General features: G+C 46.5%; 1 protein-coding gene across 1 annotated transcript in view; it reads left to right on the top strand.

Annotated features, from left to right (window-relative positions):
- Nucleotides 1-13,134, top strand: part of COL23A1 (collagen type XXIII alpha 1 chain) — a 183,828-nt gene that overhangs the window by 160,217 nt on the left and 10,477 nt on the right. Inside the window, 18 exon segments of the mRNA XM_033072850.2 lie at nucleotides 192-218; nucleotides 676-702; nucleotides 1,794-1,838; nucleotides 2,362-2,424; nucleotides 3,689-3,733; nucleotides 4,201-4,278; nucleotides 5,544-5,597; nucleotides 6,327-6,371; nucleotides 6,849-6,938; nucleotides 7,254-7,325; nucleotides 7,654-7,695; nucleotides 8,551-8,577; nucleotides 9,011-9,082; nucleotides 9,167-9,220; nucleotides 9,443-9,469; nucleotides 9,942-9,995; nucleotides 10,632-10,718; nucleotides 12,108-12,164. Of these exon segments, the coding sequence (XP_032928741.2) occupies nucleotides 192-218; nucleotides 676-702; nucleotides 1,794-1,838; nucleotides 2,362-2,424; nucleotides 3,689-3,733; nucleotides 4,201-4,278; nucleotides 5,544-5,597; nucleotides 6,327-6,371; nucleotides 6,849-6,938; nucleotides 7,254-7,325; nucleotides 7,654-7,695; nucleotides 8,551-8,577; nucleotides 9,011-9,082; nucleotides 9,167-9,220; nucleotides 9,443-9,469; nucleotides 9,942-9,995; nucleotides 10,632-10,718; nucleotides 12,108-12,164 (966 nt within the window).

Genomic DNA, 13,134 nt, shown 5'->3' with positions numbered 1-13,134 from the left:
ATACATTAATCATAAAAGGATATTATTTACTGGTAGCACAGAGTACAAATACAGCTCTATTTGTAAGGGGAGATAAGAAGTTGACATCTGTGTAATTTTTTTTTCTTGGAATTAAAATACTCTTAGAAATGTTCTTGTCCTCTTTTTCTCTGTTGTCAAACGAGTAAACTGATCACTCTTATATTCAACAGGGTGCCAGAGGACCTCCAGGACCAAAGGTGGGTAATAATCTGTTTAATTTTAACATGAATTCTTGAAATAATGCTACATAAGAGGGTTGGGGATGAAAATAAGCATTTTTCAGTGGACTTAACTTATCAGTATATATCAGATGATGCCTGGAAAGGCTGACCTGGAACACAGACTGGAGAGAGCAAAAGGAATAGAATTCCAAGACATTGGCTGGGGGTGTAAATGCCTGAATGTGTCACTTCCCCAATATTACATCCACTACCTATGCTCAAACCTGGAAATGGGAGTGGAGGGAGCCACAGGGGGCTGGAATCTGCTATGCTGTGAGAACGTGCTTTCTTGCATTTGGGGGGGATAAATATGATCAGCACAAGCCAAGTGTTTTAATTTTACAATTAATTTTTACAATTAATTTTGATTATCCACATAATTGGCCTTATTTTCTGCTATGTCCCTAAATTTCTTTCTCTGTTGCTGTTGAAGGGTGAACCTGGTGTCCAAGGGAAAAAGGTACAATTATGTTTTGTTTTTTTTTTTTTAATTACTAGTTGATTTTTTTTCTTTGCTTTGCTCTGTGCTTGGCTAGGGAAATAATTACCAGAGACTGGTGTAGAAGCCATGGCTGTCCACACCAACCCTTCCCTGTGTTCCCTCCCACGCCATCCTGGAGCTGGGCATGGCTGTGCCTGCAGCCTGGCTTTCATTTCCACGAGAAGCCAGAAGCTGCAGCCACATCTGCCCAATAGACAAAGAATAAAACAGCAAATGCCAAGCAAAGCGGTAGGTCTTGGGTCCTTTCTCTCCACTAATTCAATGATCCAAGAGGTGCCTGGAGGATGTTCTCTGCCCAGGGGCCCTGGGATGGGTTTGAAATTGCTGGGATGGCCATCACCATGCAGCACTGCAGTCCCAAGGGAAATGTCCACTTGAGGGCCGCTTGGGTGTGGCATTGAGGACTGAGAGAGATTCACATACCCAAGTTCTCCACGTCTTCTCCCAGTGGTGCCATCAAGAAGGGGATAAATCACTGCTTTCAAGTGAAATCAAAGCACTGACAGGGCCCAGCCTTTCCCTCTTACTGATTTGGTCCAAAACAGGGGTGGCCATGGGTGTTTTTCAGGCCAGAATTTGGCTTAAATATTTCATAACTGGCTGGTAAAACTTCAGTACACATGAAGTAGTGTTACTCCAGGAGAACAAGCAAAATAGAAAACCTCCCCCTGGCAGAGGGTGCTGGTGGCTTGTGATGAAGTCCATGAGGATGGGTGACAGCTTACAGGAGGTCTTTGTGACCCAAAAGGCCTTAAGGAATTTAGTATTTAGTTTCTGTTGAAGGTGGAAGAAGACCCAGGGCCTTCTGTAAGCAAATTCTGGAAGATGCCCACGGACCTTTTAAGGAGCAGGGGAGGCAGAGGCAGGGCTGGGTGGGAGCAGGGGACCACACTGGAGCCTCCTGTGTTCCTTGCTGCAGCTCTCCCCTGGTTGCCTGCAAACCTGAGTGGGTTTCAGGTCTGTGCAACACTCAGGTCAAATGATGTGTTGGAACCTAGAGGGTGTTCACAAGGTCTGTGTGTTTCACTTTTTATATTTTGTTCCATCAGGGTGATGATGGCATCCCTGGGGAGCCAGGACCTGTGGGCCCTAAGGTGGGTTCTGCTCTGTGTCCATCTAATGCATGTGTTGGGCAGCTTGTGCTGGCTGGTTTTTGGGGGGTAGGATGAGAAACATTTCTCCTTTGGTGTGGAAAAGATTCAGAAAGTGTGAGGGTAGTGAGACTCTGGCAGAAGTGCCCAAGGCCAGACTGGACAGGGCTTGGAGCAGCCTGGGACAGTGGAAGGTGTCCCTGCCATGGCAGGGGATTGGTACTGGGTGATCTTCAAGACCCCTTCCAACACAAAACATTGTGAATTTGTTATTCTGTGCTGTGGTTTTGGGGTCAACTTCATGGCTGAACACACCATCCACAGACAAACTGCTGAATCTGAAAGCTTCATTTTCATCTCAAAAACTCCCCATTTGCACCTGGGCAAGGTGAGGTGTTTACAGCTGAAAGCAGAGCTCTGCTCCCTCGTGTATGTGAAATGAAAACTAATCAAGAAAACTATAACCTGAATAAATCTATTCTCCATCCTCCCTGTGTAGCACTTGTCTAAATGGCTTTGTTTTCAGGGAGAAAAAGGAAGCGTGGGTCCAAAGGGAGAGAACGGCACAGATGGCTTCCCAGGACTAAAGGTAAGGGAAGGCTGGAACTCTGGGCACAGCATTGCTGCAGCAGAGGCTTCCAGCTGAGGAGGTGTTTTGGGTTTGCCTTCTAAAAGCCTCATAAAGTGCCAAAACTGACACAAAAGAAGTGATATTAAGAGTGTTTTAACTTTTCCTGGTGATTTGGTGAAAGCTGAGTTCAAGCAGGGATCAGTGTAAGAGTTTGTAAGTCATTTACTTGCACACTTTCCACTGAGTTGCCTTTTTCCTCAAAAACAGTACAATTCTGATCACATTTTGATCCCATATTATTGATGGCTGTGGAATTGCTTCAGAGCCCGAGGCGCTTGTGAGCTGTCCTGTCCTCCTGACCTCCAGAGCTGCTGAGAGACACAATTAGACAGCCTGGGCTTGTTAAGTGGTGCTGAGACCCTGACAGCATCCCTGGGCTGTTATTTACCCCTCAGCTGCTTTGTATTTAGTGGGATCTGGATATTTTCTATATCAAAGAGTTGTGACTCCTTATTGGGCAAGAAAGTGTGTGTGAGGAAGAAAGTGGGCTCTGGAGAAGCTTAGTAAGCTTTTTCTAAAACCATAGTAGCAGTGCTGATTGAATTTAGGTTTTTTCTGTACATTTTTGCCATTTGTTGCTTTTTGGAGAGCTTAATTTGGTCAGCAGTGGGATTAACATGGGTGTGATAAATGGGACATCTTTTGAATCCTGAATTGCTGTAAGAGTACTATGACTTTTTTAAACTGTCCAATTAAAAATTATGAATAGGAGGAAAAGGATGGGGGGGATTTAAAAAAAAATGAAAAGGAACAATTTGGAATTTGGCACAGAACTTTTCCTTAAACTCACCCTTGAAAATGGCTTAAACATCTCGGTTGAAACTTTCCACATGCAAAATTCAGCCTGAAGCAAAGGGAGCCATGTGGAAGCAGCACAAAGAGATGGAGCTCAGCACACTTGGAGCAGGGAGAGGAGCTGGAGAGCAGCACAGCCCATACAGGGACCTCAGCCCCAAGCTGGCCACTCCACTGCCCCTGCAATGACACTTTCTCTTACTTCTCTTGCTATTGCACCAACATTGCTTTTTGCAAAATATACCCACTCTCAGGTCAAATCTATTTTCTGCTAGGAGAGACAGTCCCTTGTTGGTGTTCATAATTATTCTTAATCTAAAGCATATCTTTATGGGTGGATACAGTATTTTTAGGATAAATATTTTATATTTTATATTTTATATTTTCCTTGGTCTCATTGAAAAAAAATGTGATTTTTGATTTTCAGGGTGAACCTGGTGAGAAGGGAGGAATTGGCTCCATTGGACCCCGGGTATGGATGTTCAGGATTTCAGTTTGGAGCTGTGTATTTGTCTCAGCCTCAGCTATTCCCCACCACCTCTTTCTGCTTAGTATGTGGATGAATTGCTTCAGGATCAGTTCAGTGTCAGAAAATAGAGATGGTGCATATTTAAATAAATGATTGCACAGGTACTGAATGCTGACATGGGAAATCAGTCAAGTCCAATTTTCTCATCCTCATGACCATGCTATGACCCTTTTGTTTGCAAGAGGGAAGATGGGAATAAGGGTAATCAAGTGAGGATTTTTATGCTCTTCTCCATTACACCAATTGATGGCCTTTTGAGGTTTGACATTTCCTGCTGTCAGACTAAGGACTGGTTAAATCCATGGTGTTTGTAAGGTGATAACCCCCAAACACTGCAAGTCAGGTCTTTGCTTTCATAGCAGCCACCTCTCCGTGCTGTAACATTAAATAGGATTCATCCCTGGCTGCAGGGTCCCCCTGGGCTGAAAGGGGAGCAGGGAGACACCGTGGTGATCGACTACGATGGCCGAATCCTGGATGCGCTCAAGGTAAGCCCTGCTCCAAGGCTGGTCCTGGGAAAGGACTGAAATCTGCCAAGCTCTGCCATGGTGATATTGTCTCCACCCGTGTGCTATGTCACCTACTGAGATTTATTGGCACAGAGCTGGCTGGGAGGGAAGAAGGAGCTGATTGCACCTGGAGGCTGAGGATATTTAGGGTGTAGCAGCAAAAGCGATGGCAGAGCTCAGTGGCAGCAGCTGGGATGTGGGAGGAAAGGGAGCAACACCCCAGCTTTAACCTGCCCAACTGGACAGTGCCCTGACCTTTTCATCAAGATGAAATAAGATTAATAGAATAAATACTTAATTACAGACATATTTGAGAACCATGCTAATTGTTTTATAACAGGCTGCAGGGATACACAAAGTGCTGGTAATTCCGTTTGCCAGATGTCCGCGTGGCACGCAGCTTTGGGAGTGAAGTTTGTGGAGTGCAGAGAGGAGAGGCTCCATCAAATGTCTGGAGGCTTCATCTGCTGGACCCAGACCCTGTCCTGTTTTGCATGCAGAGACTGCTGAGGGGCATGTCATTGAACCTCACTAACTTTGCTGTTTTCCTGCTTATTCGCTGTTTGCAGTCTTTGTGCACTGATCTGTCTCATGGACAAGGCTCTGGAAAAGCTTCCAGTGTGACTAAGTGTAACAGCATTTGAGTGTGCAGCTATGGGGAAAGGTGCTCCAGGATATGATACTGGTTTGGTTTTCATCTGAGCAAGACCACAAATTTTGCTGCTTGAAATAATTTGCAAGTTGGAAAATATTTGTTCATGTCAAGGTGGTTTGTGGTCTTTGCATCCAGCAGTGCCGAGGAAAAATAACTTCTTTAAATGTGCAAGGTTTTCCTGCTCTTTGTGCTCACACAAACTCATTTTTTCCCCCTTTAATTGCACATCCCTGGCTGGCTGACACTGTTTTCAGCAGGATGCTGCTTCCCAGGCTGGCAGGAGTGGGCAGGATGAAAAAAGAGACCATCAGGTTGGGGTCCCACCTCCAGCTAAAGGCATTTTGCCTCTTAAGACTTGTCTTTGCAGCTGTACACCTGACTCACTCCCACTGTGTTCTGTTTTGCATGAACAGCCCCATGGCAGAGGAACCTTGGTCACTCTGTGCCAGCCTAGCTCGTCTCAGTGTTTGGGAATTCTGCTCACCTCTGGCAGATTGTGGCTGGGAGCTGCTCATCCCCCCAGCACGAGGGACAGCGTGCCATGTTCATGTTAGTCATGATCAAGCCTGGTTTTTTTTCTGTGTTTCAGGGTCCACCAGGTCCCCCAGGGCCACCGGGCCCCCAAGGCACTCCAGGTTCCAAGGTGAGCCTGACCTCTGCCAAGCAACACGGTCTGATGGCTTGACTCAGTAAGCTTCCCAAGCCAAAAGAAGGCAGTTGAAGCTGTTTGTGGAGGAGTTTGAGACTGTGTGCACTATTTAGCCCTTTCCCTGCCTGAAAAATGGTGGCTTTCACACAAAAGCCAAAATTTTGTTGACCTGTCTCTAGCCTTCAGCCTCTTCCAGAGGATGCTGTCCCAGAAACGAATCCAATCCCAGTTCCACACCTGACAGATGAAATCCCAGCTCCTCTGAGACTGCCTCATCTGTCTGTGTCAGAAGGCAGAAGTGGGAGAAGCAGCTGTGAGAGGGACTGGCAGTGCCATGGCTGAGCCACCCTCATTCCCACCCTCCCTGTGCTGTTTACTGTCCCAGCACTGTGTCCCAGGACCTGCTGTCCTCCTGCTTCACAAACAATAGTCTGTAACCTGCAGCCAGCTGATTCTTAAAAACAATGTAATTGGTAGAAAAGTATCTCTTGAAAGAAGGGGATGGGACAGGACTTCAGTGCCTTTTGAGGTCTCTGTGCCAATATTCACATCAGCTGGTGCTGCTGGTGGCTCACTGACACCTCCTTGGTCCTAATCCTGGCAGTGGCAAACCCATAATCACAACAGTTGTGTGTGAATAACTCCTTTCCTTGCACAATGCTTTCCCAAGATAAATTCTTAATTGAATTTACCATGGGCTCTCCTTTCTTTGTCTCCCTTCAGGGAGAGCTGGGCTTGCCAGGTCCACCTGGAATGGATGGGGAAAAGGTGAGTGAGGCACGGCTGCATCGAGAGAGGCCTTGCCAGGAGCCAAATGAAAAGGAAGTTTGCTGTGTGTCTGTGAGAAGCAAATCCAGCCTGCCAGGAGCAAGCTCTGCTGTGCAGTGGAATCAGGGAGCAGCTGTGTCCAGGTCTTTTACCTGCAGCCCCTGCTCTGCTCTGTGCGTGCCAATGCTGCTCATGGCCGTGTCTGCTGAGATAAAGGGGCTCCTTTCACAAGCAGTTCATCAGATGCTGCCTCAAACCTTTGTGTAAACCTTCCCAACCCCAAATGGCTGCAATCCCTCCTGCAGCCCAGCCAAATCCTGCTGCACCCTCAAAATTGGCATCTGTGAGGTTGGATGTTAAAACGTGTTCTCATGAGCTCACGATGTGGAGGGGAACAGCAGAAAGGCAGAAGTGGCTGTTGTGGGGCGTTGTTTTAAGAGTTTTCTCCTAAACATGCTGTTTTCTCTCAACTTGCAGGGTCCCAAAGGAGCAAAGGGTGACCAGGGCAGCATGGGGATCATGGGGCAGAAAGGAGAGACAGGAGAAATGGGCTCAGCAGGGCCCCCGGTACGTCCCTTTGTCACCCCTGTCCCTCTTGGTTCTTAAATGCACTGATTTCTGCAAATGCTCAGAATGGGGCTGGGTTGGCTGATTTAAGCAATGACCTCTCCACCCCCTTGCTGTGGAGCTGGTGGATGTGGGAGCTTTGAATTTCCCTTTCTAATCAGCTTATTCAGGATGTGTCAAGGAGGAGACAATATTTCTTCAAAGTGCCCTGGAGATTGAGCCAAGGCTGGTGTTCAGAGGGAGAAAACCTATATTTCTCTCATTTTTGCTTTCCTGGAAAATGCACCAGATCAGTGTCACATTTTTATCTTTCAGGGAGCAGAAGGGCCAAAAGGAGACAAAGGAGAAAAAGGAGACACTGGGTCACCATGTCTACAGAATAATCATGTAAGATCTTGGCAACATGAAGTCTCTTTCATGACACAGGGTCAGGCAAAGTTGTGGGGGGTGCAGGATAGACCCACCAGTCCCAGATCCATCAGCAAAAACCAGTTGTTTTCTACAAGTGCCTAAATGAGGTTTACTCATTAGGGAAGAGGAGTTCACACACTTAGCAATACAAAGTTACTTTAGATTTTTTATTGGTCGTTCAGATACTGGATAGTGCTGTTGTAATTAATCAAATCATGATTCTGGGCTTTGTGAGGTTTCCTCTCCTGAACCATCTCCTCTCTTGCCCAGCCTTATTAATGTGCTGTTTCATTCCCTTCTACAGATCATACCTGAGCCTGGACCCCCTGGATTACCTGGCCCTATGGTAGGACTCTGGAAGTGATTTAAGCAGATTTGTTATTGTATGTGATTAGATAAGGATAAGGGTGGTTTGTTCTCTTTATTCACTGTGGGCTGTTTTGAATTTGGGAAAAAAATCAGGGAAGTGCTACAGTCTGATCTGTCTTTGGAGAAATTAAAGCACCTGATTTAGGAGAGCACATCAGAGTTTATGGATCATTTTGCAAAAATCCAAGTTGTTCCTTGGGAGAAAAGATAAAATCTTATGGAATGGAAAAATCTGTTCCCCACCATGACAGTGTCTATATTCCCTTAAATTCACTCAAGTCCTTAAGTTTTCTGCCATCAGCTGCACTGGGAGAGGATGCAGGTGGTGATGAACACACAGAGCATTTTTGATGGAGATATCAAAGGGGTTTGGTGCTCCAAAAGGAGCTGTCAAGGACATTGGGAAGCCTGGGATGCCTCACTGGGTCCAGGATTCACCCTGAGACCACGCTTCAAAAGCAGGTGGCATTTCAGGTGGCATTCACAGCCTGGGAGGTATCTCAGCCCTGCCCAGGTGTGGAGGGCTGTGGTGGCACAGTGCCACCTCCAGAGCTTCCTGTCACTTTCTTCAGCAAAGCTTTTGGGAGCTTCCCCTCCCCAAAGCTTGTGTTGCAGAGCTTTATTGTCCCATGTTACACAGAATGCTCCTTTTCAGTTCCCCTACCCTCTGCTTTGATATTGGAGAACAAAATAAACTGCCACCTGTCTTGAAAAGAAGTATTTGACCATTGTCAGCCCATAATTTGAGCAAGAAATGGTTTAGGAAGGAAAATTTAGGGTATGTTTTTAAATGCTGGGTTTTTTTTCAAATGCACCACTGTCTTTCCCACAGGGTCCTCCAGGAATCCAAGGGCCTAAAGTAAGTCAATAAATCAAATGTCACCCAGTTTCCCAGCTGCCAGTGCATTATTTACAGGCTCACAAAGGCCTGTCAGCTCTGGAGACTGAGTTTTTTGTCACTGTTGTCACAACACATCGCTTAGTTACACTGTTGAGCAGTTGGCATTTTGGAAAACATGCCATTTTTCCTTCCAAGCATTTACAATCCAAACCCCTCCTTCAGCACAGAGTCCAGAGGGCTGGTGAGAGTCAGGGTTTCCAAACCAAAAGGCTTAAAACATGTATTTCAGCTATTTTCTTCTATGATGTGGTCAAGAGCAAAACATCAACAGTAGTGTTGTGAGTAGTGGGTGTGAGCATCCCAGAAAAGGGGTAGGAGGTGGTGGGTGCAGGAGGGGCTGCCCTGGGCAGAGCTGCCAGGTCTCCTTGGCTCATCCCTTTCATTTCTGCAGGGTGTGGATGGTGCAAAGGGAGAAAAAGGTGACAGTGGTGAGAAGGGGGACCAAGGTGACACCGGACCTGCTGTGAGTTGTTTTCCCAATTTCATTTCTGGCTGAAACCTCTCTCACAGGAAACAATCCCAATATTTTGTTTCTTTTTAATTTAAGGGTCTCCCAGGAGCTCCAGGGCTTATTGGTTTACCTGGTACCAAAGGAGAAAAGGTAATCATGGGTGTGGGAGAGGAGCAGGGACATTGGGGTGCAATCCTAAAATAGGAGCTGTAAATCCTGCTGTGGGGAGTCCAGCCAGAAGTGCAGAGCTACATCAGGAGCAGCTTCCAATCCCATGGGCTCTCACTGCCATGTTAAACCAACTGGATCTAAGTTTGTCTGCAACACCAAACTCAACACAGCACATCTTAATTTTTATTTTTCCATCTGCAGGGAAAGCCAGGGGAGCCAGGATTGGATGTGAGTATGGAAACCATTAATTATTCATGTTAGAAACACAAGTAACACACATAACTTGAGGTTGTTAGGAAGATACATAGCTAACACTGTATAGACTGTTCCCCCTTAAACACAATGCCCATGGAATGATGGCTGTAGCAAAGGGCTGAATTCAGGCCCATGGCTGGGCTACTTCCACTGCACAGTGGAACTGCTCACCTAAAGGTGCTGCCAGGGCTTCCCTTTCCAACTGAGAATATTTGTATTGGATTCAGTGACATGAAAATTTCTAATAGCTGTAATGTTACTGGGGTGTGGTGAAGCACTCCAGTTTTTCCAAGAAATTGCTGACATACCAAGTCAACAGGAAGAAAATGCCATTCTTCACTGTGGCAGGATAGGCTGATAGCTCATGCTGACCTGAGTCATTCACACACTAAACTAACAAAATCTTTTTATTTTCCCTTTTCCCACCTAAAAATTGTGGTGACAGGGTTTCCCTGGTCTCAGAGGAGAGAAAGGAGAGAGAAGTGAAAGAGGGGAGAAGGTAAGTTGGTTATGGCTGTATTTATGCTCATGGGGCAGGACAGGCTGCTCTTTTTGGCAGGCAGTGCTGCTTGCCTTGGGAAGGGCACTGCCAAAGGCCTTCTGTGCTGCCCAAGGATTTGCACATTCCCAGCACAGGGCAGGACAGACAGTTCATTTCTACCCACTCTGAAGGGTTTTTGCAAACCTGCCCCCATCCCAGCCCAGCCATTATGGAAAATGGAGCAGCCTGACAGCTCCAGGTTGCAAATAATCACTGGTTTTGGTTTATAGACCTCAAAAACAGATGCAAGTCCAAAGTTTTGTTACAGGGACCTTTAAACAAAAGGATACCCAGGTGGAGCCAGGAGCCCAGCTCAGGGCAATAGCTGGAAGCTGCTGCTCCCACCTGCTCTCAAATACTAACCTGGGTTCTAGCAGAAACTGCTCATTTAGTCAATCTGTTATAAATTATCTATTACAATATCCCCACCCAGCTTTAACTGAAGATTTTCACAGTGATTTCACTACTCAGCTGGGGTCACACTAGTGCAAGTGTCCTTACTCTGGGTGAGATCTGGCACTCTGCAAGTGCTGTGAGACATGAAGCAAAAGTGTTTCTTCTCCTTGCTCCTGATATGTTCCTTTGTGCTGACAGGGTGAACGAGGAGTACCAGGGAGAAAAGGGGCCAAAGGACAGAAGGGGGAACCGGGCCCTCCCGGACTGGATCAGCCTTGTCCTGTGGTACGTCTTCCATTTCACTCATCCTAAGCATGGGCTGCCAGGGCTGACAAGGAGACACAGCTCTGCAGCCAGGGAAGGGCAGGGAGGATTTGGGAGTTCTCTCTTCTGCAGTAAATCAGAGCAGATGGTTATTGTTTTCTCACTTTTCGTAATGGTTTATCTGCACTGCTGGAAGTTCATTGCTCGCTGTAAGGCTCTTCTCTGGCCAGATGGGAGAAAGCCACAGCAGTAAAAATAAAGCATCTTTGTGTAAAGACCTTCTTATTGTAGTCAGGAACAATGGACCTCAGTAGAGCTCTTAGGAGAGAGTGTGAAGCTGTCGGCCTGGCTTCTGAGCATGTTTGAAATCAGGGAGTAACTGGGTGCAGGGGATGGGAGGCGATTTGAAAACAAGGCCAGCTCCACCCCTTCATCCCTGCAAACCGAGTGAGGGATGAGCCTGGGGAAGCATGCTGGGGTTGATAGCATCACAGTTCTGCCAAGCCTGATACATGAGCTGGAGCTCCTCGAGCTGCCAAGAAGTGCCTGTGGAGCAGAGACCTCCCCTGGTTTCTCTGCCTGTGGCTCAGAGCTGTCCCAGACACACCCAGAGCATGGCTGTGCTGCACACACCCAGAGGGCTTTCCAGGAAACCTCCTAGGTGCTTGAGCCTGGGGAAGCTGCATCTCTCAAGTCCACTTCCAGAACCTCTCATTCATTAGATACAGCCCACCAAAAAAAAAATAAAACCTACAGCTGTTTATAAAATGTTATTTGACCTGGTAAAATTTACCTCCTTTTCACTACTGTTTTCATACAATGACTAAAACTAGAGAGATCCTTTCTCTGAAATGCTTTGAAGCTGGGGGGGATGAGAAGTATCAAATATTGAACTGAAACTGCTTAAATGTAACTGTTTAGAAAAGTTCAGCACCATCTAATTAAGAGTGCAAGCTGCTTGCTCCACAAAATTCAAAACCCATTTCTTCTCTGAATGTGTAACTTTACCTTGCTCTCTGAGTGCAGCTGTGGCAGCCAAGACTGTTGTGCAGTTCCACTATACCAGCAATAAACTCCTTCAGTCAAAATGCTTTATTTTGCCTGGAGATTGAATGTGAGCTGCAATTAATTTTTTCCTCTCTTGACATGTCGGGTGATTTACCCGTTATTTCTTTAACTGCACTTTTACAAATGTGAATCTCTGGTTTGTGTACAGATCTTTCCCAGATAACAGACTCTGCATGTCACGTGAATTACCTACCATAAAACCACTCTGCTGACTTGCTGTGTCATCAGAAATGGAGCTGTGAAGCTCTGGACCCATCCTCCTCCCCCTGTGCTGAACATGGGTGTCTGTCTGCATAACTCCTGTGTTTATCATTCTCAACAAGCAGTTATTTTTCCAAACAGGGAGATCATAGCATTGCAGGCAGCAAAAGGGACCCAGGTTTGCCAGGCCTGGATGGGGTGAGCCTGCCCTGCCCTTTGGTACAGTATCTGCTCTTCCTTGCATGGCTTGTGTGTGTTCCTGCTGTGGAGACAGGGAGAAGGACACAGGGCAGCAGGGCTGGAACGAGATGTTTCTCTCTGGCATTTGGGGAAGGATGCCAATGTGCTGTGCCTTCTACTTCCCAGTTAAAATGACTTTAGATAAGGAGTGTAAATCATGGGAGACCACACAGGGGATGCCAGTCTTTTTATGGTAACAGATGCTCCTAATTAGTTATGGTTTTCAGTACCTATGGCCCAGTTTGGTTCCCCTCGTGCCTGTGCTGCTGCAGCCCTGTGAGTCCCATTCCCAGCTGGGATTTGAAAAGCTTCCCCAAAACCAACAGCCAGTCCTGCACAGCATCTGGGCATCAGAAGGGTTTTGCTGTGGCAGCAGAGAGCTGTGCCCAGAGCTCAGGTTGAGTCCAGTGGTTATGCAGGAAGGCTCGTGCTCTGCTCCCCAAAAGGGCTCTGCACCACTAGCTGAGAGAGGTCATTGTTTTATTTTCATTTTTTAACCATAGAAAATGCTGCATGTTAGATGATTTGCAGTTGTCCTCAGAGAAACAAAAGGGCAGTAAGCTGTTTCTCTTTCAAAAAGTTAAATTACTTTCAGATGTGTCCAAGAAACCAATCCCTAACAGCAGGCCTGTTCTAACTTCATATTTAATCCCAGAGATGTTCTATTTCCCAAGCCTGTCCCATCTTAAGTATACAGAAAACACAGGACCCATCTCTGTTGAAGGCATTGTAAACTCAGTAGGTGATTCCTCCAATTAACTACAACATGACCAGTCACCAAAGCACTTGTGCATCTTCCTGGTTAGTTGCAGGCTGGTTGAAATGTTGACTTTGTTCTGCAGCCCAGGGTGCAGTGGAGGCTTGCAGGGCTTTCAGTCCAGGAGCATCAGCATGAGCCCCACACACAGCCATGAACAGACATTTTGGA

The sequence above is a fragment of the Catharus ustulatus genome, chromosome 15 (genome assembly GCF_009819885.2).
Source record: "Catharus ustulatus isolate bCatUst1 chromosome 15, bCatUst1.pri.v2, whole genome shotgun sequence".
NCBI lineage: Eukaryota > Metazoa > Chordata > Aves > Passeriformes > Turdidae > Catharus > Catharus ustulatus.
This window is presented reverse-complemented; position numbering and strand designations above follow the sequence as displayed.